Source organism: Cherax quadricarinatus, chromosome 68, assembly GCF_038502225.1.
Source record: "Cherax quadricarinatus isolate ZL_2023a chromosome 68, ASM3850222v1, whole genome shotgun sequence".
Classification (NCBI taxonomy): Eukaryota; Metazoa; Arthropoda; class Malacostraca; order Decapoda; family Parastacidae; genus Cherax; species Cherax quadricarinatus.
Genome location: NC_091359.1, coordinates 20,622,639 through 20,649,427, shown reverse-complemented (window position 1 = coordinate 20,649,427; position 26,789 = coordinate 20,622,639). Strand labels below are relative to the sequence as shown.

The 26,789-nt window shown below is 38.9% G+C and overlaps 1 protein-coding gene across 5 annotated transcripts in view; it reads right to left on the bottom strand.

The window, feature by feature from the left end:
- The window catches only part of Sec71 (ADP ribosylation factor guanine nucleotide exchange factor Sec71), a 291,696-nt gene that overhangs the window by 15,335 nt on the left and 249,572 nt on the right, over positions 1-26,789 (bottom strand). For 4 of the 5 annotated variants that reach the window (XM_053789547.2, XM_053789544.2, XM_053789548.2 and 1 more), the window contains 5 exons: positions 20,532-20,564; positions 13,808-13,943; positions 12,016-12,197; positions 8,968-9,123; positions 5,469-5,640 (listed from right to left, as the gene is read on the bottom strand). In XM_053789547.2, the coding sequence (XP_053645522.1) occupies positions 5,469-5,640; positions 8,968-9,123; positions 12,016-12,197; positions 13,808-13,943; positions 20,532-20,564 (679 nt within the window). The remainder of the gene's footprint in view (positions 1-5,468; positions 5,641-8,967; positions 9,124-12,015; positions 12,198-13,807; positions 13,944-20,531; positions 20,565-26,789) is intronic. The other variant, XM_053789546.2, reaches the window with a different exon arrangement.

Below are 26,789 nucleotides of genomic sequence, written 5' to 3'. Positions count from 1 at the left end.
TTGGGGAAATCAAATTCAAAATGGGAATTGACACAGTTACTTTTTGCTGATGATACTGTGCTTATGGGAGATTCTAAAGAAAAAAATTGCAAAGGTTAGTGGATGAGTTTGGGAATGTGTGTAAAGGTAGAAAGCTGAAAGTGAACATAGAAAAGGAGTAAGGTGATGAGGGTGTCAAAATGATTTAGATAAAGAAAAAATTGGATATCAAATTGGGGGAGGAGGAGTATGGAAGAAGTGAATGTTTTTCAGATACCTTGGAGTTGACGTGTCGGCGGGATGGATTTATGAAGGATGAGGTTAATCATAGAATTGATGAGGGAAAAAAAGGTGAGTGGTGCATTGAGGTATATGTGGAGTCATAAAAAACGTTATCTATGGAGGCAAAGAAGGGAATGTATAAAAGTATAGTAGTACCAACACTCTTATATGGGTGTGAAGCTTGGGTGGTAAATGCAGCAGCGAGGAGACGGTTGGAGGCAGTGGAGATGTCCTGTTTTAAGGGCAATGTGTGGTGTAAATATTATGCAGAAAATTCGGAGTGTGGAAATTAGGAGAAGGTGTGGAGTTAATAAAAGTATTAGTCAGAGGGCAGAAGAGGGGTTGTTGAGGTGGTTTGGTCATTTAGAGAGAATGGATCAAAGTAGAATGACATGGAAAGCATATAAATCTATAGGGGGAGGAAGGCGCGGGGTAGGGGTCGTCCCTCGAAAGGGTTGGGAGAGAGGGGGTAAAGGAGGTTTTTGTGGGCGAAGGGGCTTGGACTTCCAGCAAGCGTGCGTGAGCGTGTTAGATAGGAGTGAATGGAGGACGAATGGTACTTGGGACCTGACGATCTGTTGGAGTGTGAGCAGGGGTAATATTTAGTGAAGGGATTCAGGGAAAACCGGTTATTTTCATATAGTCGGACTTGAGTCCTGGAAATGGGAAGTACAATGCCCTGCACTTTAAAGGAGGGGGTTTTGGGATATTGGCAGTTTGGAGGGGTATGTTGTGTATCTTTATATGTGTATGCTTCTAGGACTGTTGTATTCTGAGCACCTCTGCAAAAACAGTGATAATGTGTGAGTGTGGTGAAAAGTGTTGAATGATGATGAAAGTATTTTCTTTTTGGGGATTTTCTTTCTTTTTTGGGTCACCCTGCCTCGGTGGGAGACGCCGATCCGACTTGTTGATATATATATATATATAGATAGATAGATCTGTCACTTCAGCAGAGCCTTCAACATAGGAGGGATGTGGGTGGCCTTACTGTTATGTACAAGGCCAATATTGTCAAAATAACACACTTGGATCCACTTCGAGGACAGCGTGAAACAAGCTTTTATGCCACAAGACGGGCAGAAAGCAGCAACTTCACTCTGGCTGTACCCTTCTCCAGAACTTCACTCCATCTGAGATCCTATATACCCAGGATGACTCGAGTATGGAACACATTCGTACAGCATAATGATGTCAACGAGATAAAGTCAGTTGATCAAATGAAAATGCTGGCCCACAGATGGCTCCAATTCATCTTGTTCCCCTACTTGTAGGTCTCATAACAATAAAAATGCTTTCAAATGAGCTGATGTAGGTAATAGCTCTTAGCTTGCACAAAGTTAGGGAATCCTTAACCTGTAAATAGCTTGTCAATAAAGCTAGGGATCCTTAACCTTGTCAAACCATGTGTAAAAAGAGAGAGAGAGAGAGAGAGAGAGAGAGAGAGAGAGAGAGAGAGAGAGAGAGAGAGAGAGAGAGAGAGAGAGAGAGAGAGAGATAGAGAGATAGAGATAGAGAGAGAGAGATAGAGAGAGAGAGAGAGAGAGAGAGAGAGAGAGAGAGAGAGATAGAGATAGAGAGAGATAGAGAGAGAGAGAGAGAGAGAGAGAGAGAGAGAGAGAGAGAGAGAGAATGAGAGAGAGATAGAGAGAGAGATAGAGAGAGAGATAGAGAGAGAGATAGAGAGAGAGATAGAGAGAGAGATAGAGAGATAGAGAGAGAGATAGAGAGAGAGAGATATAGAGAGAGATAGAGAGAGAGAGAGAGAGAGAGAGAGAGAGAGAGAGAGAGAGAGAGAGAGAGAGAGAGAGAGAGAGAGAGAGAGAGAGATATGAGAGAGAGATAGAGAGAGAGATAGAGAGAGAGATAGAGAGATAGAGAGATAGAGAGAGAGATAGATAGAGAGATAGAGAGAGAGATAGAGAGAGAGATAGAGAGAGAGATAGAGAGATAGAGAGAGAGATAGAGAGAGAGATAGAGAGAAATAGAGAGAGAGATAGAGAGAGACTCAGGAAGACAGAAAGACAGATAAACAGAGACAGAGATAAACACAGACAGATCTAGACAGACAAACAGAAAGATAGAAACAGACAGACAGACTTGTTTATGTGTAACAGTGAAAAATAGAGCCAAGGAGGTGCACGATCATCAAATGTCACTCCACTGCTGCACTATCAGCAGTGGAGTGACACTCATCTTAACCTGTGCAACAAAAATTTGGGGTGCTTTTTTGGGGAATGGAACAGATTAATGGCATTTCAGTCAATTTCGATGAGGAAAATTGATTTGATATACGAGCAAATTGAGTTACGAGCTTGGTCATGAAACGAATTAAACTCGTAAGTCAAGGTACCACTGTACTATAAAGGAGATAATATCTTATTATTATACTATAAAGGATATATACTAGGAATAAGGTAAAATGAGTTATTTACATTTACACGTGTTAGCTAAAAAAAATTAAAAAATCGTTCTCCCTTTCTGTCCCTACATTCATTAGGTATCTTTTCGATCTTCTTGAATTGCTTCATGCTATGACTGGCTTTGACATGTGCAGGCAGTCTTTTCCATGTCTTTATTGCTGTACAATAAAAGGTGTTTGAAGCCTGACCACTGACTGTGGGTACTACAAAGTTGTGCTCTCTCCCCCTAGTACTATGATTGCTTTGGTTCTCAACCTTGACAAAATTGGCAGCAAGATATTCTGGACACTGTTTAAGAGCAATTTTATAAACTTGCTTTAACTTCAGTTGTTTTACTGTCTTCAACATTCAGCATATCCAATTGTTGCAATTCATCCTGGCCTACGTACTCTCTTGGACTAGGTCCAGGATGAATCTTACCATTTTGTTCTGGGTGATATGTAGCATAGCTTTCAGTTTTACACAATACACAAATAACCCGCACATAGAAGAGAGGAGCTTACGACGACGTTTCGGTCCGACTTGGACCATTTACAAAGTCACACCAAAGAGTACCATGAAGAGCAAGTGTAGTCTGTATGACATTGTATGAGGGCTAGACAGTGTCCTGTGAGCCTCAGTAGGTAGATACTGTGCCTCAGTAGGTAAAACATTGTGCCCAGTAGGCAGACACTCTGCCTCAGTAGGTAGACACTGTGCCTCAGTAGGTAGATACTGTGCCTCAGTAGGTAAATACTGTGCCTCAGTAGGTAGATACTGTGCCTCAGTAGGTAGATACTGTGCCTCAGTAGGTAGACACTATGCCTCATTAGGTAGATAGTGTGTCTCAGTAGGAAGACAGTGTCTTGGTAGGAAGACACTGTGTCTCAGTAGGAAGACACTGTCTCTCAGTAGGAAGACACTGTGTCTCAGTAGGAAGACACTGTGTCTCAGTAGGAAGACACTGTGCTTGTCTGTAGAGCAACTTTAGTCTGGCATTAGCTTTCTTTACTACACTGTTCCCTATCAATTCTCCTGAAATGCATGGGTCAAACATTTTACTTAGGAAACTGAAGTGATGGGTTCCTCATTACACTGGACATTAAAATTATTTGCCCTTCTCCATTTACTTTTCGTGCCAAAGAGTATGGCTTCCGTTTTCCTGAGGTGTAACAATAGCTTGTCTGCTAACCATTTGCTGCAGGACTCCAGTTCTAGCATTATTACATTAGCTATATCTTGTGGGTCTTTACCTGACACTAACAAAGCACTGTCATCCGTATATAGTAGGAGTTTGCACTTGACACTGATGGTCATGTCGTTTAAGAGTAAAAGATAAAAAAACTAAGCCGAATTTGAATTCATATAAAAAAGTCAGCAATTAGCATTCAGGGTCACCTTCTGCTAACCCTGAACGGTTTAGCATTAGCAGAGCTAATTTTTTAGTTAGCAGATTTGCAGTTAGCAAAGCTAACTTTTTGGTAAGCTGTGCCCACCACTGCCTACCATGCCACCAGAGTCTCACATCAACTGAATAACCTCTTTAGTCAATGCTTACCTGGCAAATTTAAGAGTGGCCTTCAGAAATCTCAACTAAGTCATTCCAGGAGCTTTATACAAAATATGTCAGGTCTATCTTAGAGTACACAGCACAGTATTGAACCCACACCCAAGGAAGCATATCAGCAAACTAGAGAAGGTGCAGATGTGTGCAGTGAGACTAGTTTCAGAGCTAAAGGGTATGAGCTATGAGGAAAGGCAAAAGTAATTGAATCTAATGACCCTGGAGGACTGAAGGATTAGGGGACATGTGATAACACACAAAATTCTTAGAGGAAACAGGTACTCAGGGGCACAGTTGGAAGCTAAAGGCACAGATGAGTTACAGGGATGTCAGGAAGTATTCCTTCAGTCTCAGGGTGGTCAAAAAGTAAAATGACCTCAATGAATAAGTGGTGGGGGCAGACTCCATACATAGTTTTAAAAATCCATATAACAGGGTCCACGAGGCTAGGAGAGAGTGAATGTGGCAAGTCAAGAGGCAGAGCCAAGAGCTAAGTCTTGACCCCTGCAACCACATATAGGTGAGGTAGAGCACCAGTATTTCCTGCAGGGAACTGATCAGTCATGATGTGCTTATCCAGTTGTACATACCTAATGATGTTTGAAGGGAGGAGGGGGGTGAGACATGGATCCTGGCTCTAGCTAAACAAAAGTCTGTTAGTGCAATCTGTTTTTTCATAACCTAACTAGCCATCTCCCACCAAAGTAGGCTGACCCAAAAAAAAAGGTAACACATTCACCCCTCATTCACTCTCTGCCTTGCCAGAGGTGTGCTGACATTACAATTTAAATGACCCTCCTACTGCCATATCCCCACTCCTTCAGAGTGCAGGCATTGCCCTTCCCATCCTCAGGACTGAAGTCCAGGTAATAAAGGTTACTCAACTAACACTCCAATATCCTACCTAGCATTAAAACTACTTGTCTCCACTCATTCTCATCCAACATGTCCACACAAGCCTGCTGGATGTTCAAGCCTCAAGTATTCAGAGCCTTCTGGGACAAACGCTACATCTCCTTACTTCCACCTCAGTTCCATACAACCAATTTAACATGCTGTCCCTCTCCATCCTCTTTAAATGCCTAAACCCCTCCTCTGCTCTCTGATTTATACCCGTTAACCCTTTACCATCTTCCAATTTCTTCTGTTTCAATTCTCTGTATAATAACACACCATACATTACTCTCAAACAAGACTCTCCACTGTATGAACTTTTTACAATTTAAAGACAATTCACTTACCTGCTTTCCACAAAAGGTTTCTTTGTTCATGATTGGAGTTGAAAGCTTTTGCAAAAGAATGTGATGCCATAAGGCAATCTAAAAGTATGAATAGTTGGCTGGCAGTTAAGTGACGATACATGCCCTGGTCCTCACGCTGCTCACGAGTCACTTGGATCGCTGCATCCCCAGCCTGAGTAATAATGGAAACATAAAATAACTGGTCATTAATAATAATGTGTATGACTTTCAAGTTCCAAATAATATAAAATTTGTACAGTATGGAGTGGTATATTTTAAAAGCAAAGGTAGTGAAAAATAAGGCTACACTCTCATTACTGTTTATTAGAGGTATAAACTGCAAATCTCTACTTTTTAAATCTTTTAAGAAATTTCACCAAAACTGGAAGTTGTTCTTTCAACACACTGGCCATATCCCACCAAGGCAGGGTGGCCCAAAAAGAAAAACAAAAGATTCTCTTTATAAATTTAGTAATGTATAAAGGAGAAGGGATTACTAGCCCCTTGCTCCTGGCATTGTAGCCGCCTCTTACGATAAGCATGGCTTACGGAGGAACAATTCTGTTCCACTTCCTCATGGAGATAAGTGGCAATAAACAAGAACTAGTAAGAAAAATAAAAGAAAACCCAAAAGGGTGTATATATATATATATGCCTGTACATGCATGTGTAGTGTGACCTAAATGTAAGTAGAAGTAGCAAGATGTACCTGAAATTTTACATGTTTATGAGACACAAAAATAAGACACCACCAATCTTACCATCATGTAAAAAAATTACAGGTTTCTGTCTCACACTCATTTGGTAGGACAGTAGCACCTCCCTGGGTGGTTGCTACTACTATGTATATTTATTTTAACACCCTGGCTGTCTCCCACTGAGGGAGGGTGATCCAAAAAAGAAACACTTTCACCATTATTCACACTATCACTGCCTTGCCAGAGGCATGCAGATATAAATTAGAATTTTTCCCATTCCCTCTGCTGATAGTATAGTACACAAAAGACAAAAATGTGGCTGCCATATGTAGCATAATCAGCATTCATATTAAAGTAGATACAGGAATCTTATCATTCATGTGTTACTCTCAATCCATATGGGGTTATTCAACACCAGGAATGCTGGAGGTGCAAGACTCCATCTGCTGAGCATGAAAAAGATATGTTACCTAACTGTAGTTAGAGATGATGGAGAGATTGACAAATACATGAGATATCACACAGCAAAAAAAGAATAAACACCAAATTACATAATAAGAGAAAAACACAGGCATGGAGGAGACTGAAGCAATGAAGCTTAAGTTGCCATACTTTGCTATGAGGTTCTGAGCCTAACATAAATGATACTGAAGACACTATCTATATATTTCCACAAACAGATGACACATTAAGGAATCGATTTCTCTACTAACTCAGACTTTGGCCATTGTGATGCTCATCCCCTTGACTGTTGCAACCCCCAATCCTGAGGTGTCTCCTGGTGTCGCAATTAAAAAAAAAATATTTTTTTTCTTATGCAACGATAGAGAATCGTTTCCCAATTGTAATGACACCAAAAAACGAAATTTGATGGAAAACTGACGGAATTACGCTCTCGCGAAGTTAGCGACCTCGGCGATATTTACAAATCAGCGATTTCGCCCACTTTGAGCCCTATTTTTGGCTAATTCCAGTGTTCCAGTTGACCAAACTCACAGCTATTTCTTTAGAACTCCATTTTTTCTATTGATTGAGTACAATAAACTGTGCATTTACCGATTTCAACTACCCACTAACGTGGTCAGAGATTTTCAATTTGGCCAATTTCACGAAAATTAAAAAATATGACAATTTCAAAATAAGGCCCAGAATGACCAATGCAGACATTCCTGGCTCTAAATTAACATTTTCTTTGTTCATCAGTCACGTCTCCATGCCCCTCTGATATTACTCTTGCTTTCTATTTTGAATTTTTATTCAAACAAAAAATAGAAGATTTACTGTTATGCAGACTACTGCAATATTGTAATAATTGTACAAATAATGTCAACCCATTCATGACTGTATATTAGAATGGCTAGTTGGACATTTATTGGACAATGACATCATTTGTTTACTCTTGAACATCAGCAAAAATCAAACATTTCCCCTACTTTGAGCTCCATTTCCAGGTTCTTTTTATAGTAAAACCAACCAAAATTACCTCTATTTCTATAATATGTTTTCCATTCTATCAAATGAGACCAAGAAAACGAGAATACAACCATAAATACTATAAGCACTGCGTGCTTCAGGATTTCTTTTATATGGTGCACACTGACCACACAGACCCATTCTCTCACATGCGAGTCTACCAGCTTTCTCCTGCTTGATTTGAAGCCGCTAGAATTTATGAATATATATACGTCAAACATGGTACCGCGTAGGACATATATATACGACCGAAACAGTCAAAGGATTATTCTCTGCTGCAGTGCAATGTCTCATTAAGTAAAGAAAATAATGATTATATCACAATATAATTTGCATTTTTTTTTATTCATATGAATATTGTAAGATTCAAATTTGATAACAAAGGATCTGAAATAAATTCTTTAAAAACCAAGTTATCAATGATATATTTTTGCAACTTGGTCCAGGAACACAACTCTAAGTTACCAATAACTTTGTATGTGTTAGGGCTGTTAACAGAACACTGAATGCGTGGATCTTTTTCACTCAATATTGGCTTCAGAAACCTCAACATATTGTAGAACTTTAAGTCTCATGATTATATACTACATATAACCACTTATGCAACATATGGGAATCTTTATTGAGAAAATGTTTCGCCACACAGTGGCTTCATCAATCCAATACAAATCAGAAGGGTGTAAGGAGAGGAGTAGTTTGAGGTAATCAGTCCTTCAGCCTGGAGTCGATGTGTTCAGTCCATCAATCTTGTAGAAAGTACAGCATAGGAACGTAGAAGTGACTTATATACTGTAGTGAGGTGAGGTGAAGCAGGAAGAGGCGGGGTCATAGTGGTACCATCCACTAGTCGAAGTAGGTCTTCGTCCAAAGGTTGGACAAGGTTGAAGAATTCTTTGTATCAAGATCCCATGACGTTGTAGCGTCTGACAGATGTGATAAATGGTTTAAAACTGACAGGTTGAAGATAGAGACACTTATGCAACATATGGGAATCTTTATCAAAGAAAAGTTTCATCACACAGTGGCTTCATTAGGCAGAGGGACTGATTACCTCAAACTCATCCTCTCCTTACACCCTTCTGATTTGTACTGGACTGATGAAGCCACTGTGTGGCAAAACATTTCTTCAATAAAGATTCCCATATGTTGCATGCATAAGTATGTCTATCTTCAACTTGCCGGTTTTAAACTATTTATCACATACATCTAACCAATTTACTGTAATGTATGACACCAAAAAAACTTTTCTGTAGTGAGTGAGAAACTTAGTGGTATGTCACAATTATAGTTAAGAGAGTAAATATAAAGAAAGGAAAACTATACCTTACCTGTGCCATTGCTAAATTTTCTTGATCCTCCTTTTTACTAGTAGCAGGGAAAAATACAATGTTGTCAATGCACTGGATGAGTTCCAACTGAACAACACAGCGGATTAGTAGCCCTGTAAATGCCCGAGAGTCGCCATTCACTGATCTACTGCTGACCTGAAAGGGAAGAGGCCATTATGTTTACAATAGTTCCTCACTTAGAAAATGTACAGGAGAGCTCCACATATACAGCACCTTCTATTTGGTGACTTCAAGCTGAGCCACTATTCATGATGTTGCACCTGCCAGGAGGTAAAACAACAGTTAACCCTTTCAGGGTCAAAAGGCCCTCCCAGAGACTTGTTCTCAGGGTCGGCCAAATTTAAAAAAAAAAAAAAAAAAAAAAAAAAAAAAATATGAAAAGATAGAGAATCTTTTCCCAATCATAGTGACACCAAAAGTATGAAATTTGATGGAAAACTTACGGAATTATGCTCTCATGAAGTTAGCAGTCTCGACGATGTTTATGCATCTGCGATTTTGCCCACTTTGAGCCCTATTTTTGGCCAATTCCAGTGTACTTGTTGACAAATATTCATAACTATTTCGCTAGAACTCCATTTTTTTCTATCAAATGAGTACAAGAAACCACCCATTTACCAATTTCAACTATCCAATACAGTGGTCAGAATTTAGCAATTTTGCCAATTTCACACAAATTTCAAAAGATGCCAATTTCCGAATAGGGTCCAGAATAAAAAAGAAAGACATTCCTGGCACTAAAATAGCATTTCTTCTGTTCATTAGCCACGTCCCATTGCCCCTCTTACATTCTTTTGCTGTCCACTTTGAATTTTCATTCTCACAAAAAAATAAAGATTTACTGTTATGCAGACTACTGCATTGGTGTAGAAATGGTATAAATAATATCAGCACACTTGTGAAAGAATATTAGACTCATCAGTTGACGTGTATTGGACGCATATCATGATTTGTTTACTTTTGAACTTTGGTAAAAATCGAACATTTCTGCTACTTTAAGCTCAATTTCAAGGTACTTTTCTTTGTAAAACCAGTCAAAATCATCTCAATTTCTGTAATATGTCTTCCATTCTATAAAATGAGACCAGGAAAACTAGAATACAACAATAAATATCATACGAAAATACAGTGCAAAGTCGCTGTTTTAATCCAAAAACACAAAGTTTTTTTTTTCTCATTACGCACTGTGTGGTGCAGGATTTTTTTTATACTGCGCACACTGACCACATAGACCCATTCTTTCATATGTAGGCCTACCAGCTTTCTCTCACTAGATTTGAGGGCGCTAGAATTTAGGCGTACTAGTACGTCAAAAACCCTGGAGCGTAAGCCGTACTAGTACGGCCAAAACCCTGAAAGGGTTAAATTGAAAGCCAAAAAAACACAAAACACCCAAAAGAGGTGCTGTACATGCAGGGCTCTCCAGTATTACCTAAGAACCAAACATTAAACAAATCATTATAAGAGAGATCTGAGCATGCAGGTAATACAAGAGGTACACATGCCTCAAGTGGAAAGCTTAAACAAAGAATGACATCTGACTCTTATTGTGACTGCAATATTCTTTTAGGAAGACTATAAGTAGCATAGAATAGGACTAATGATGTATGGATTGATCACATTTCGGGCAACTGATTTTAGACATTTCCAAACCACCACTGTACAATACTTACAAAAATTGTGAATCAATACTAAAAAATAAAAAATTTAAAAAATGCCTCCACTCTATTTCCTTTGTACTCTCCTTCCATATTTAATATCATAATCATAATCTTTATTTCAGCATGATACAATGTTTGTAAACAGATGGGTGACATTTAGGTATGCATGCAAAAAGCCCATTGTTATGCAGATGTTTTGGGCAGACTTAAGCCTATCTTCAAACAAAAATGGCAATTTTTCTGAGCCATTCCTTAACCCTTTGAGGGTTTTCGTCGTACTAGTACGTCTTACGCGTAGGGGTTTTTGACGTACTAGTACTCATAAATTCTAGCGGCCTCAAATCTAGTGGGAGAAAGCTGGTAGGCCTTTATATGAAAGAATGGGTCTATGTGGTCAGTGTGCACAGTCTAAAAAAAATCCTGCAGCACACAGTGCATAATGAGAAAAAAAAAACTTTGACCATTTTTTTTTAATAAATCAGCGACTTTGCAGTGTATTTTCGTATGGTATTTATTGTTGTATTCTAGTTTTCTTGGTCTCATTTTATAGAATGGAAGACATATTACTGAAACTGAGATGATTTTGACTGGTTTTACAATGAAAGGTGCTTTGAAATTGAGCTCAAAGTAGCAGAAATGTTCGATTTTTACCAAACTTCAAAAGTAAACAAATCGTGCCAAGCGTGCAATACACGTCAACTGGTGAGTCTAATATTCTTTCACAAGTGCACCAATAATATTTATACCATTTTTTACACTAATGCAGTAGTCTGCATAACAGTAAATCTTATATTTTTTGTGAGAATAAAAATTCAAAGTGGAAAGCAAAAGAATATAAGAGGGGCCTTGAGACGTGACTAATGACTAGAGGAAATGTCATTTTAGTGCCAGGAATGTCTTTCTTGTTTATTCTGGACCCTATTCCGAAATTGGCATCTTTTGAAATTTGTGTGAAATTGGCAAAATTGCTAAATTCTGACCACTGTACTGGATAGTTGAATTTATAAATGGGTGGTTTCTTGCACCCATTCGATAGAAAAAATGGAGTTCTAGCGAAATATTCATGTATTTTGTCGACTAGTACAGTGAAATTGGCAGAAAATGGGGCTCAAAGTGGGCAAAATCGCCGATGCGTAAACATCGCCGAGACCGCTAACTTTGCGAGAGCACAATTCCGTAAGTTTTCTATCAATTTTCAAACTTTTGGTGTCGTTATGATCGGGAAAAGATTCTCTATCTTTTCATAAGAGAAAATAATTTTTTTTTTTTTTAAATTTGGCCGACCCTGAGAACGAGTTTCGGAGAGGGCCTGTCGACCCTCAAAGGGTTAATATAGCCAGTTTGAAGCTCACTAAAATGGACGTACCTGGTGGCCAGAGCTTGGCTCAGGTGGTTTCCATGAGAGAAGAGCATGAGGTAATGTGGAATGAAAGATATCCAAGAGGCACTGGCAGGTTTTACCCCATGTGGTAGGGCTTAGTTTTGGTCCATTGGAAATCACAAGGTTTTCTAGACAGTTGGTACCTGAGCGAGCAAGCTGTTCATTATCTGTTAAGGAAAGAGAGTATTGTAATTCACTTTAATGTACTTTTTATCATCACATGATATTTAAGAGCTTATACCGAATGAAATAAGAGGCTCACTTCAATGTACTGTCTCTTCAATTTTAATGTTTTAGAGCTACTTATATTGAATGGAATATAAACCTTTGTCCATTTAAAAGAGGTTGGAACAGGTAAGCATCTTCAGGGATACAATAATAACATTCTTACTCTAATTTGCATTTGGTAAACAGGAATGCAGATAGTACATAGAAGATATGATTTAACCCTTAAACTGTCCAAACATAGATCTACGTTTGCACGCGTAGTGCTCCAACCTTGATTTTCCCCGTAAGAAAGAATGTAAAAAAAATGTAGATCTACATTCAGAGCGCTACGTGAGCAAACGTATATCTACGTTTGGACAGTTTAAGGGTTAAATACCTTTCAAAGCTGAAAGTGAACATAGATAAGAGTAAGGTGATGAGAGTATCAAATGATTCAGATAAAGAAAAATTGGATATCACATTGGAGAGGAGGAGTATGGAAGAAGTGAATGTTTTTAGATATTTAGGAGTTAATGTGTCAGCGGATGGGTTTATGAAGGATGAGGTTAACCATAGAATTGATGAGGGGAAAAAAGGTGAGTGGTGCATTGAGGTATATGTGGAGACAAAAAATTATATCAATGGAGGCAAAGATGGGAATGTATGAAAGTACAGTGGTGCTAACACTCTTATATGGGTGTGAAGCTTGGGTTGTAAATGCTGCAGCGAGGAAGCCGTTAGAGGCAGTGGAGATGTCCTGTCTAAGGGCAATGTGTGTTGTAAATATTATGCAGAGAATTTGAAGTGTGGAAATTAGGAGGTGTGGAGTTAATAAAAGTAGTATTAGTCAGAGGGCTGAAGAGGGGTTGTTGAGGTGGTTTGGTCATTTAGAGAGAATGGATCAAAGTAGAATGACATGGAGAGCATATAAATGTGTAGGGGAAGGAAGGTGGGTAGGGGTCGTCCTCGAAAAGGATGGAAGAACGGGGTAAAGAAGGTTTTGTGGGCGAGGGGCTTGGACTTCCAGCAAGCGTGCATGAGCGTGTTAGATAGGAGTGAATGGAGATGAATGGTTTTTGGGACCTGATGAGCTGTTGGAGTGTGAGCAGGGTAATATTTAGTAAAGGGATTCAGGGAAACTGGTTATTTTTATGTAGCCAGACTTGTGTTCTGTAAATGGGAAGTACAATGCCTACACTTTAAAGGAGGGGTTTGGGATATTGGCAGTTTGGAGGGGTGTGTAATAGGATGGTGTATATATATAACTGGGGCCCTGATATTATATTCTATAGGGAGTTTGTATTATTTCAGGTCACTTTTTATACTGTATCTTTATATATGCTTCTAAACTGTTGTATCTGGGCACCTCTGCAAAAACAGTAATTATGTACGAGTTAGGTGAAAGTGTTAAATGGTAATGAAAGTATTTTCGTTTTGGGGATCTCTTCTTTCTTTTTTGGGTCACCCTGCCTAGGTGGGAGATGGCCGACTTGGAAAAAAAAAATTACTATTCAAGAGAGATTATAGCCCATAAAGTGAAGCAGAACACAACAAGAGACTTGCTACTCACCCTGCTGAACACACCAGCGGAGTTGCGTGTACAGGTCTTCCAAGAGCATAGGACTTAACACTTCAAAATACTGGGTAAACACATCCACAATGGCATACAGGGCGTGGTTACACGTCGTTGTCATCCACTCATTCTTCTGTTCATGTCAAAATTTGGAAAAACATTTTAAAATGTATCTGCACAACATTGGCCATGGGAAAAATGACATTATATTTATTGGATTCTTAACTTCAGTAACAAATCTTTGACAAGAATAGTGCTACATCTGACACCAGGAATGAATGGTGCTTTCATCCATTAATATGTAATTGTAAAAAATAAAGTTCACAGAAGTCTTTAGATTACAAAATTCAGATTTATAGGCATATCACTAAATAAAAGAAAACTGAAAACATAAAAACAACTTATCATAACCACAACAAAGAGAAACATTAAATATTAAGCAAGATAGGATGGAAGACATCCAATTAATAATTGAAAATTCTAACCTTACAACATCTTGTGCAATCATTATCTTTTAATTTAGCATATCTATATTTATGAAAAACTACCAGTGAAAATAGGAAATAAAACCTGAGTGCTTTCATGTGCTTACACACACATCTTGGAAGGTGTGCATGCGTGTGTGTGTAAGCACATGAAAGTGCTCAGATTTTATTTCCTGCTTTTATTGTGGTATTTTTGATATTTGCAATCACACCTTTTACTGTGATTTCTTCTACATATATTATTTATAGAGTTCAAAGAGATACTGCATGCACTGTAAAAATATTTGATCAAAGACTCACTCCCACATTTAGAATAAAATACTGTATAACCCAATACTTTTATTTACTATACAATTCAAAAGCAAAAAGTAATCATCACACACTTATGCTGTTTGCCCCTTTACCTTTATAGTCCTTACATCTACAGCAGTCTCCATGGGAAAGTGGAACAGAATTCTTCCTCCGTAAGCCGTGCGTGTAGTAAGAGGCGACTACAATGCCAGGAGCAAGGGACTAGTAACCCCTTTTCCTGTATATGTTACTAAATGTAAAAGGAGAAACTTTGGTTTTTCCTTTTGGGCCACCACACCTCGGTGGGATATGGCTGGTGTGTTGAAAGAAGAAAGAATCAACAACAGTGGTGTGAACCTTGCAGATGTAAATATAAAACACTGTGGTACTAATTTAAGAGAGAACACATTACATCTTTTTATTTTTATTTTTAACACATCAGCCGTTTCCCATCGAGGTAGAGTGACCCAAAAAAGAAAAACTATAAAATACAGTGGACCCCCAGTTATCGGCAGTAATCCATTCCACAAGGCTGGCTTAAATCCGATATGGCCAAAAACCGAAGTAATATTTCCCGTAAGAAATAATGTGAATCCAATTAATGCGTTCCAGACACTCAAAAAATTAACAAAAAATACATTTTTTAAAGAATACCTATAGTTTTACATACAGAAAACAATGAGAAAGAAATATAAAGCAGTAATTTTAATAATAAATGAACATTACATACCTTTATTGAAGACTCTTGTTGGCATATGAAAGAAAGCGAGGAGAGGAGAGGGAGGGGAGCTTAATGTTTGAAAGGGAAATCCCCTTCTTTCTCTATTTTTTACTGGCACTAAGACCAGCTTGAGAGTCACTACACCCCTGTCGCACAAAAAATCTGTCCAGAGAGGCCTGCTTCTGGCGTCTCTGTAAAATTTGCTTAAAATGGAACAAGACATTGTCATTGAACATGTTGCTGACACAGCTTGCAACAGTTTTGTCAGGGTGATAATTCTCCACGAAACTTTGCACCTCACTCCACTTTGCACAAATGTCCTTGATCACTGAAGAAGGCACATTCTCCCCCCTCTCTTCCTCCTCCGAAGCAATATCCTCAGCTACAGTCTGTTGCTGTTCCTGTTGAAGTTGTTGCAGCTCTTCAGTGGTTAGCTCTTCCCTGTAGTCCTCCACCAACTCTTCCACATCCTGGCCACTCACATCCAGCCCCATGGACTTCCCCAAAGACACAACAGATTCCACAATAGGCGTAAGGATCGTCAGGGTCAGCCTCAAACCTTTCAAAATCCTTCTTGAGGCCACATTCTGGCCACAATTTTCTTCAGTCAGAGTTCAAAGTCCTGGAAGTCACTCTCTGCCAAGCCTTATCTATAAGGCTTATGCAATAGAGAATATTGAAGTGATTCCTCCAAGACTCTCTTAGGGTCAATTCAGTGTCTGAGGTCACTTCAAAACACCTTCAAAACATTGCTCTGGTGTACAGTTTTTTGAAGTTTGAAATGATCTGCTGGTCCACGGGCTGGATGAGAGATGTGGTATTAGGGGGCAAGAACTTCACTGTGATGAATTTACTCCTCAAACAATAGGTCTTCCAAGTCTGGAGGATGAGCAGGAACACTGTCCACTACCAGGAGGCAGGCACTTAAGTGACAATTTGTTTTCCAGTAGGTATTTCTTCACACTCATGGCAAACACTTCTTTGACCCACTCAATGAAAATTAGCCTCATGACCCATGCATTATTGTTAGTCCTCCACATCACACACAATTTACTCTTCATGACATTGTTTTTCTTGAACACTTAGGGATTTTCAGTGATACACGAGTCAAGGCTTCACTTTGAAATCCCCACTAGCATTACCACAAAACAAAAGAGTTAGCCTATTCTTCATAGGCTTGTGTCCTGGCAGTGCCTTTTCCTCCTGAGTGATGTAGGTCCTCTTTGGCATTTTCTTCCAAAAGAGGCCTGTTTCATCACAACTGAACACTTGTTAGGGGGAGGAATCCTTCAGCCCCTACGTACCCCTTGAATTCATCAACAAATGCTTCGGCCACACATTTGTCAGAACTTGCAGCCTCGCCATGCCCTACAACACTGTGTATGCCACTACGCCTCTTGCTTCTATCGAACCAGCCTTTGCCGGCCTTAAATTCACTAACAGCAGCACTCGTTCCCGGCATTTTCTTTACGAGATCTGTATGCAGCTGCCTTGCTTTCTCGCAAATTATCCCCTCCGAAACACTATCTCCCACTAATTGTTTCTCGTTGACCCACACCAACAAGAACTTCTCCACATCCTCGATTGTTTGAGACCTATGCTTCATTAGCATATTTACACCTTTCGCAACATCAGCTTCCTTAATTTCTGCTTTCTTCAACAGGATAGAACTGATTGTTGATGTAGATTTCCCATACATCCTGGCCAGCTCCACCCCACATATGCCACTTTCATATTTTGCAATAACTTCTTTCTTGAATTCTAACATGTTTCTCACCTTTACCAAAGGGCTGGCACTCTGAACTTTCTTTGGCCCCATGGTGGCTTATTTCACAGTTGCAACCAATCAACAAGCACCAAAACCAATGGATGAATGCACGGAGTATTCCTAACCCAATGAGAGAGACGCACAGACTGAGTGTGATAAGCGTGAGGAAGCTCGTCGCCGGCGGGTGGATGTCTCTCATACCAACAACTTCCGAGTGGATGGCCGAAATCTGGGGGGAAATTTTGCCAAAAAAAGTGCTTGATTTCCAAATTGGCCGATTTCTGCACCAGCCAATATCCAGGGGGTCCACTGTATATATTTTTTTTTACATTTAGTAATATACTGTTATTATATAACAGTATTAAAGACAGGACTTAGTGACAGTAATATATCAGGTTGAAAAGAAAACTTTCACTATTTAGTGAAACTGAATACAGTATAGTACTGTACTTTTAACACAAAGGAGAACTCTTAACCCTCAAACTATTGACAGCACAACTTATCCTGAACTCAAGATTACACGAGAGTAGGAGGCACGGGCAGGAGCAGAGTCTCAACCCCTGCAAACACAACTTGGTGAGTAAAATTCAGTAAGTGTAGTAACTTTCACTGCTAAGCTTGACCTGTTGTCAAAGTGGAGATTACAAAAATATATAGAGAATGGGAATATGCTATCTAAGTACAGGAATTTTATTTCTAACTTTTCTGTCAAGTGAATTTTCTTAATTCTCAATTTTTTTAAGATGTACCTCAAGTTATCCTTGATACATGATCATCAAATTTGCTTGCCAGAATACCCACCATCACTCTTATGCCTACCAGTGCACCAAGACAATTCACCATTAAAAGATCACCACCATTTATAAAAACATCTCCATTTAAAAAAAACCATCACCTTCCAAAAAAAAATCACCTTTTAAAAACCATTACCTTTTAAAAACCATAGCCATTTAAAACACATCACCCTTTAAAAACCATCACCTTTTAACCCCTCGAGTGTTCAGATCCCCAATCGGAAAGTGTCCATAGTGCCCAAGAACTTTAATAAAAAAAAATTATTTTTTTTATGAAATGGTAGAGAATCTTTTACTGAAGGTAATAAAACACAGTATGAAATATGATGGAAAACTGACAAAATTACGCTTTTGTGAATTTTGCCACGTCAGCGATATTTGTACATCAGCAATTTTGCCCACTTTGAGTCCTATTTTAGGATAATTACATTGTTTCAGTTGACCAAATTCTTGTCTATTTCACCAGCATGTCTTCCATTTTATCAAATGAGCACAAGAAACCGTCCAATCAGCTATTTCAACTACCCAATAAAGTAATCAGAAATTGGTAATTTGGCGAATTTCATACAAATTTCAAGAGAGAATCCAAAATAAACAATGTAGGCATTCCTGGCACTAAAATAACATTTCCTCTGTTCATTAGTTATGTTCCCAGGCTTTACACATGAATTCCATTTTGAATTTTTATTCACACAAAAAAATAGAAGATTTATTGTTATGAATTAATGAAATAATTGTATAAATAGTGTCAGTGCATTCGTGAATGCATATTAGAGTGACCTGTTGTATGCATATTGGATGAGTGATGTGATTTGTTTACTTTTGAATACGTGCAAAAATCGAACATATCTGCTACTTTGAGCTCAATTTCAAGCTATTTTCAGTCCTGAAACCAATCAAAATAATCTCTATTTCTGTAATATATGTTCTATCAAATGACATCAAGAAACAGAGAATACAACCATAAAAACTATATGAAAATACACCACAAAGTCGCTGTTTTAAAGTTAAAACATGGTTGCAGTTTTTTCTCATTACGCACTGCCTGCTGCAGGATTTTTTTATTTGGTGCACACTTACTGCAAAGACCCATTCTCTCATATTTAGGCCCAAATTTACTGCTCACAGCTTATTTGAGCAAGCTGAGCTCATAGCATAGTACTACGGCATGGACATCGGCTCCAGAGCCGAAGGACAGCATGGACACTGAAAGGGTTAAAAACCTTCACCGCCTGAAACACCCACCACTACTCAAAATCAATATTACTGCAAACTTCATTAGTATCCCATCCAAGCATACAACTTTATAGGACCTTCAAATTTGGGAGCTCACCTTTAATTAGAAACCTACAAAATGTAAGTAATACTGCAAAACTAAATTTTACTAATTCTAGACGACACAGCTGAGAGGCCATAAAAACTATGTGACTTGACAATCATCCATGATGAACCAAAAACATGTAAAGTTTCCTCTCCAAATTGTAGATTAGTTGTGAATTGTATGAATCATGGTATACTGATTTTTATTACTGTTACAATATTTTGGTTTTGCTCATTGGCATCGAGACTCTGATGCACTCTTCTTCATTGACTGGCCAGGAAATTCCCCACACTTGAGCCTCATTAATTAAGAACCTCTAGGCTGTGATAGAGAGAGATCTACAAAGGGTAAGATATCAGCCCATTTCCATGGTTGGAGGATGCCATCCACAAGTGGTGGAGAAATTTACAGCCATGAAACCCTGAAGAATGCGTGTTAATTACTTCCTAGACAGTTGAAAATATCCTAAAGCTTAAGGGAAGACCTATTTTGCAGTCGTGGTTTTATAGGGGGGCCGGCATACTTTAACGATGAACACTGTACATTCAGCTATAACTGCAATAATTTGTTAAAAGCATCACAAAATTGACAAATTTCAATAATAAATAATAATAATGATTGTAACTAGGTATATCTTTGTTATACAGGGTTAAGCTACACATGTTATTGGTTTGGTATATTTTAGTAGTTAATTTGCAAAGCTAAATGCAGTATTGTGTAAATCTGACATAATTCATATCCCATTTATGTAAAATATTTGAGGCAGTTTACCAATTACAGTCACTGAAAGAAAATATTTTTACTATTTACTTTTAAATTTACAAAAATTAAAAACTAACTGCTGCTAGCTTCAATCACGTTAACACTGATATTTTAAGAGATGTATGCTATACAGTATTACATTTTAAATAACATTCTTGACCTCAATGCAATTCCCAATGAATTAAGTCTCAGGCATATCAGAGGAAAACAATAGATGAACAGATATAAATGATGTACTGTAATTAATTCTGTTAAAGTATAATGAGAGTCAGAGGACTGTGGCTGGAACAACATGCAAGTTTCAGTCCATCGTCAACCTCTAACAAGTCATTACATATCTTTATAATGGTCCAGGACAACTTAATCAACTGCTTTCAACTTAAGTTCTTTAGTTATGAATTAGTGTAACTTCATTATGGATATTAAATTTATAGGTTATGCTAGGTAAAGGGGAGCCTCCAAAATGACATAGGATGAGTAAGTAGTGTTATTAACAACATGCATTCATAACACAGGACTGGGGTAATTTAGTCACCGAGTTCCATCAACAACCCAGACTTGTAAGACATGACCACCAACCTCAGCCTGTATCTCGGTTAACTCCACTTGGCTCTGTGATGGGAAAATTACAAGATTTTTTTCTTTTAGAAACTCACGAGAACAAGTATTCATTTGCTTGCCATCTCTAAGTCACTGGAGAGCAATATAAATACTGTAAATAATTCCTAAGAAAATATGAAAAGCTATTTAAATCAAATAATAACAACAAAACAGAAATTAATCAGATATAAAAGCTAAATGTAATAAGTTAAAATATTCATCAAATAATACTAAAGAAATCATTAGGGTATATTATTAAATTAACATAAACAGCAAGAAAAATAATAGCAAAGAATAACATGTATACATACATCCAGTACTGACATGCAACCAAATATTTATACATGTGTACACATGAAAATTAATTCTTATGAAAATACACAAACAAAAAACAAACATACGCACACAAAAAAAATATTATGAAGACATAAAATAAATAAAATGTTATACTGTAAATTACATGAAAGTTTTCAGCGTATATGAGTGTTTGCAGCCTCTGAAAACTGAAAAACATACAGTGCTTGCATATTGATAATTACAAAATACAGCGGAACCTTGACTTATGAGTTTAATCCATTCCGTGACCTAGCTCGTAACTCAAGTTACTCATATCTCAAATCAATTTTCATCATTTAAATTAATCGAAAAGCCATTAATCCGTTCCTGCATTCTGGAGACGAGACAAAATACTTGAATATGACACTAATATCAACTGTACGGTTTATTTATCTATCACATTTCATCTAATATGACACAATAAACAATATAATTAACACAGAAACATGATATATACTCCAGAATGAATAAAATAGGCCATAATATGGTTGCAGAGGCAGCGGCGGAAGCGTCCGCCATTTCCTGTCCAACTTTGACTATAGCATCTTCCCATGCTCTTATTGTAAGAGAAAATGGAGTATTTGTGAGGCTAACTGCAGAAATATTGTATATAAAAACATAAGTCGCAATACACTACAGAATGTAAAGAAATATTAAACTGTTTATATAAAGTGTATATGTACTTACACAATCGACATGTGCCTAGGACAAAATGGTAACTAACACACACACATATATACGCACGCACATACAACAGGCCTAGTGTCTAATCGACATGTGCCTAGGACCAAATGGTAACTAACACACACACACATATATACGCATGCACATACAACAGGCCTAGTGTCTAATCGACATGTGCCTAGGACCAAATGGTAACTAACTTGGATCAGAGATGGTGGGAGATGTTGAGGGTGGGGGAGGATGTTGAGGATGGGGGGGAGATGTTGAGGGCAGGAGGATGTTGAGGGTGGTGGGGAAGTTGAGGGTGAGGGGGGATGTTGAGGGTGGGGGGGTATTTTGAGGGTGGGAAAATGTTGAGAGTGCAGCGTATGATGTCAGAGGCCCTGTAAACCTCCAACAACAACATTGTTTTGTTTAATCACTGAACTTAACTGATACAATTTGTTTTGTTTAAAGATGAATGCCAATATATTATAAGATCAATAGGTATACAACCGCCACCATCACCACCATCGCCACGATCGCCACGATCGCTGAAGTCCCTGTGCTACTTGACTCTCCGGGACCACAACCACCAGGACCACCAACTGAAACTCTACCCAGAAATTCTGTTCCAAATTCTAATTAAGAATGAGTTTATTAATTATTGTGAAGCTTATGTAATACTCACCTATGCTCCTCGACGATCTCCTGCCCAAATTATTCCATCGAGTTCATCTTTAACTTTATATAAATGCAAGAAATATTTACATTTCTATTTAAAATCAGAAATTTTACTATTTTTACAAGTTTCCTCCAACAGCGATGAAAATGTCAGTGACAGTGAATTCCAGGGTTTTGAAGTGAGTGTTACCAGAAAAAGTGTCCAGGATAATGTAATTAGTGATGAAAACCCAAATGACCCACAACCTTCCACCTCTGGTGCTATGCCGGCTTGTTCACATTCGCCTGTACCAGGATGAAAGAGAAAACTATTTGGTCGTGTACAACACCCAGATGATAGCAGTGATAGTGATAATGATTTTAAGGTCATTGAAAACAGTTCTAGTGACAGTGAGAGTGAATATTCCCCAGTGAAGCGGCAGTATGTACGACGTAGCATCCAGTCTGGTAGTGTTTCATATGTTGTTCCAAGGGGAAGGAGAAACTCTGGGACCCCTGATGTATCTGTTTTTTGCCACAATAATGTATAAGCACACTGTCGCCACATACTGGGCAACAGAACGCCTGATTTCAACTCCAGGTTTTAGTGACATTATAGGTGTCAATCGTCTCCTGATACTGTTACGTATGTTACACTTTTCAGGCAAAACCAGGCCTGACAGAAGCAACAGGTTATATAAGATCAGAAATGTGTTTATGTACCTGAAACAAAAGCAGGATTTAACATCCTGTTTCTCAATGGTTGCTTAATCACTGAACCTAACTGACACAGCTTTAGTATCTAGATTTTGTAGATGTGCTCAACTGGTATTGCCTGGCTAAGTCCATGGAAATCATCCTCTTTTTCTCCTCAGCACTGTCCTTTGCACTTACTTTCTTAGGACCCATGGTTAGAAAAAAACAATTTGGTCAAATGACAATAAAAAAACGCAAGCAAGCACCAGACAACTGCTCCCACAGCAATGTATACACGTGTACTGCTTACCAGATTTCTGGCATCAGCTGTGCCAACTAGCGGCAGCATTCTGAATTATTAAGTACATATTATGTATTATTATTATTTCTTCTTATTTTTCTTTGGAGGCAAAGAAGGGAATGTATGAAAGAACAGTGGTACCAACACTCTTATATGGGTGTGAAGCTTGGGTTGCAAATGCTGCAGCAAAGAGGTGGTTGGAGGCGGTGGAGATGTCCTGTCTAAGGGCAATGTGTGGTGTAAATATTATACAGAAAATTCGGAGTGTGGAAATCAGAAGAAGATGTGGAGTTAATAAAAGTATTAGTCAGAAGGCTGAAGAGGGGTTGTTGAGGTGGTTTGGTCATTTAGAGAGAATGGATCAAAGTAGAATGACATGGAGACCGTATAAATCTGTAGGGGAAAGAAGGCGGGGTAGGGGTCATCCTTGATAAAGGTTGGAGGGAGGGGGTAAAGGAGGTTTGGTGGGCAAGGGGCTTGGACTTCCAGCAAGCATGCGTGAGCATGTTAGACAGGAGTAATTGGAGACAAATGGTATTTGGGACCTGACGAGCTGTTGGAGTGTGAGCAGGGTAATGTTTAGTGAAGGGATTCAAAGAAATCGGTTATTTTTATATAGCCAGACTTGAGTACTGGAAATGGGAAGTATAATGCCTGCCCTTTAAAGGAGGGGTTTGGGATATTAGCAGTTTGGAGGGATATGTTGTGTATCTTTATATGTATATGCTTCTAAACCGTTGTGTTCTGGGCACCTCTGCAAAAACAGTGATTATGTATGAGTGAGGTGAAAGTGTTGAATGATGATGAAAGTATTTTCTTTTTGGGGATTTTCTTTCTTTTTGGGTCACCCTGCCTCGGTGGGAGACGGCCGACTAGTTGAAAAATTTTTTTTATTATTATTATTATTATTAATTTAGGGAACTGAAGCTCTATCATTATTATTACAGTATTATATTATTATAATTATTATATTATTATACTATTGTAGCGTAAAGCACCCTTCTGGCAAGACAGTGATGGAGTAAATGGTGGTGAAAGTTTTTCTTTTTCGGGCCACCCTGCCTTGGTGGGAATCGGCCAGTGTGTGATGTAGTTCAGCTGGGCTTGAGGTCTCTGGGGAGACCTAATTTAACCAATTATATGGTCACACCTTGCCTTGGCAAACGTCTGTAGCCACGCCCACGTCTGAGGTCTTTTGTTCTTGACGGCGTCAGGTCGTACACGTGGTTGTGGAGGGTGCTTGGACCACCATAAAAGCCCAAGGAAGAGCATGATCAGGAGATTCGAGCGGAGCTGCTGCTGGGGTGCAGGGCTCAGGAGAAGGCTGCTGAAGTCTCTGGAGGAGACTGTTGGAGGCATTGGGGAGAGTACTGGCTTGGCGCAGTACTCGTGCTGTGTAGGCCTTCGGACCTGTGGCTTAGTTCCTGTAGTGAACTGTCCTCTGTACTATATTGTAAGTTATATTAATTTTGGTCAAGTTGATTGTATTCCCTGTCTCACTGCTTATATGTACCACCCCATTTATCTAAACCCCAATGATGTACTCCTGTTCTCAAATATATTATTGTACAAGGACTTAATAATAAACTGTGTTTGAGTAGAATAGTAATATTCACTGTCCCCGTTATTTTCTCCATTTATTTATGTTTAGTTAAAGTGGTGAGAGGGTGAGTGTGGAGTGGTGGGTAGAGTAATGAGAGGTGAAGTTGTAGTCACCAGTGACCTCACATTACCTTACCGACCTCCACACTCATCCCTCCTAGCACATTAACTGCCTCCACCCTCATCCCTCCTACTGCCTCGCCTGTCCCCTACCTACGGACTCCCTCCGCTTACCCCCATATTCCCCTAATCATTACCCCCCCTACATGACAGGGAAATGGAGCACAGATCCAATTCCTTAGATCAAGAGCCTCTCACCAGCGTCAAGGAACCTTGATGCTGGTGAGGGGCTCTTGATCTAGGGAATTGGACCTGTGCTCTAGTTTTTTTTTTTTTTCAACAAGTCGGCCGTCTCCCACCGAGGCAGGGTGACCCAAAAAAGAAAGAAAATCCCCAAAAACAAAATACTTTCATCATCATTCAACACTTTCACCACACTCACACATTATCACTGCTTTTGCAGAGGTGCTCAGAATACAACAGTTTAGAAGCATATACGTATAAAGATACACAACATATCCCTCCAAACTGCCAATATCCCAAAACCCTACTTTAAAGTGCAGGCATTGTACTTCCCATTTCCAGGACTCAAGTCCGACTATATGAAAATAACCGGTTTCCCTGAATCCCTTCACTAAATATTACCCTGCTCACACTCCAACAGATCGTCAGGTCCCAAGTATCATTCGTCTCCATTCACTCTTATCTAACACGCTCATGCACGATTGCTGGAAGTCCAAGCCCCTCGCCCACAAAACCTCCTTTACCCCCTCTTTCCAACCCTTTCGAGGACGACCCCTACCCCTCCTTCCTTCCCCTATAGATTTATATGCTTTCCATGTCATTCTACTTTGTTCCATTCTCTCTAAATGACCAAACCACCTCAACAGCCCCTCTTCTGCCCTCTGACTAATGCTTTTATTAACTCCACACCTTCTCCTAATTTCCACACTCTGAATTTTCTGCATAATATTTACACCACACATTGCCCTTAGACAGGACATCTCCACTGCCTCCAACCATCTCCTCGCTGCTGCATTTACCACCCAAGCTTCACATCCATATAAGAGTGTTGGTACTACTATACTTTCATACATTCCCTTCTTTGCCTCCATAGATAAAGTTTTTTGACTCCACATATACCTCAATGCACCACTCACCTTTTTTCCCTCATCAATTCTATGATTAACCTCATCCTTCATAAATCCATCCGCCGACACATCAACTCCCAAGTATCTGAAAACATTCACTTCTTCCATACTCCTCCCCAATTTGATATCCAATTTTTCTTTATCTAAATCATTTGATACCCCCATCACTTTACTCTTTTCTATGTTCACTTTCAACTTTCTACCTTTACACACATTCTCAAACTCATCCACTAACCTTTGCAATTTTTCTTTAGAATCTCCCATAAGCACAGTATCATCAGCAAAAAGTAAATGTGTCAATTCCCATTTTGAATTTGATTCCCCATAATTTAATCCCACCCCTCTCCCGAACACCCTAGCATTTACTTCTTTTACAACCCCATCTATAAATATATTAAACAACCATGGTGACATTACACATCCCTGTCTAAGACCTACTTTTACCGGGAAGTATTCTCCCTCTCTTCTACACACCCTAACCTGAGCCTCACTATCCTCATAAAAGCTCTTTACAGCATTTAGTAACTTACCACCTATTCCATATACTTGCAACATCTGCCACATTGCTCCTCTATCCACTCTATCACATGCCTTTTCTAAATCCATAGATGCAATAAAAACTTCCCTACCTTTATCTAAATACTGTTCACATATATGCTTCAATGTAAACACTTGATCTACACATCCCCTACCCACTCTGAAGCCTCCTTGCTCATCCACAATCCTACATTCTCTCTTACCTCTAATTCTTTCAATTATAACCCT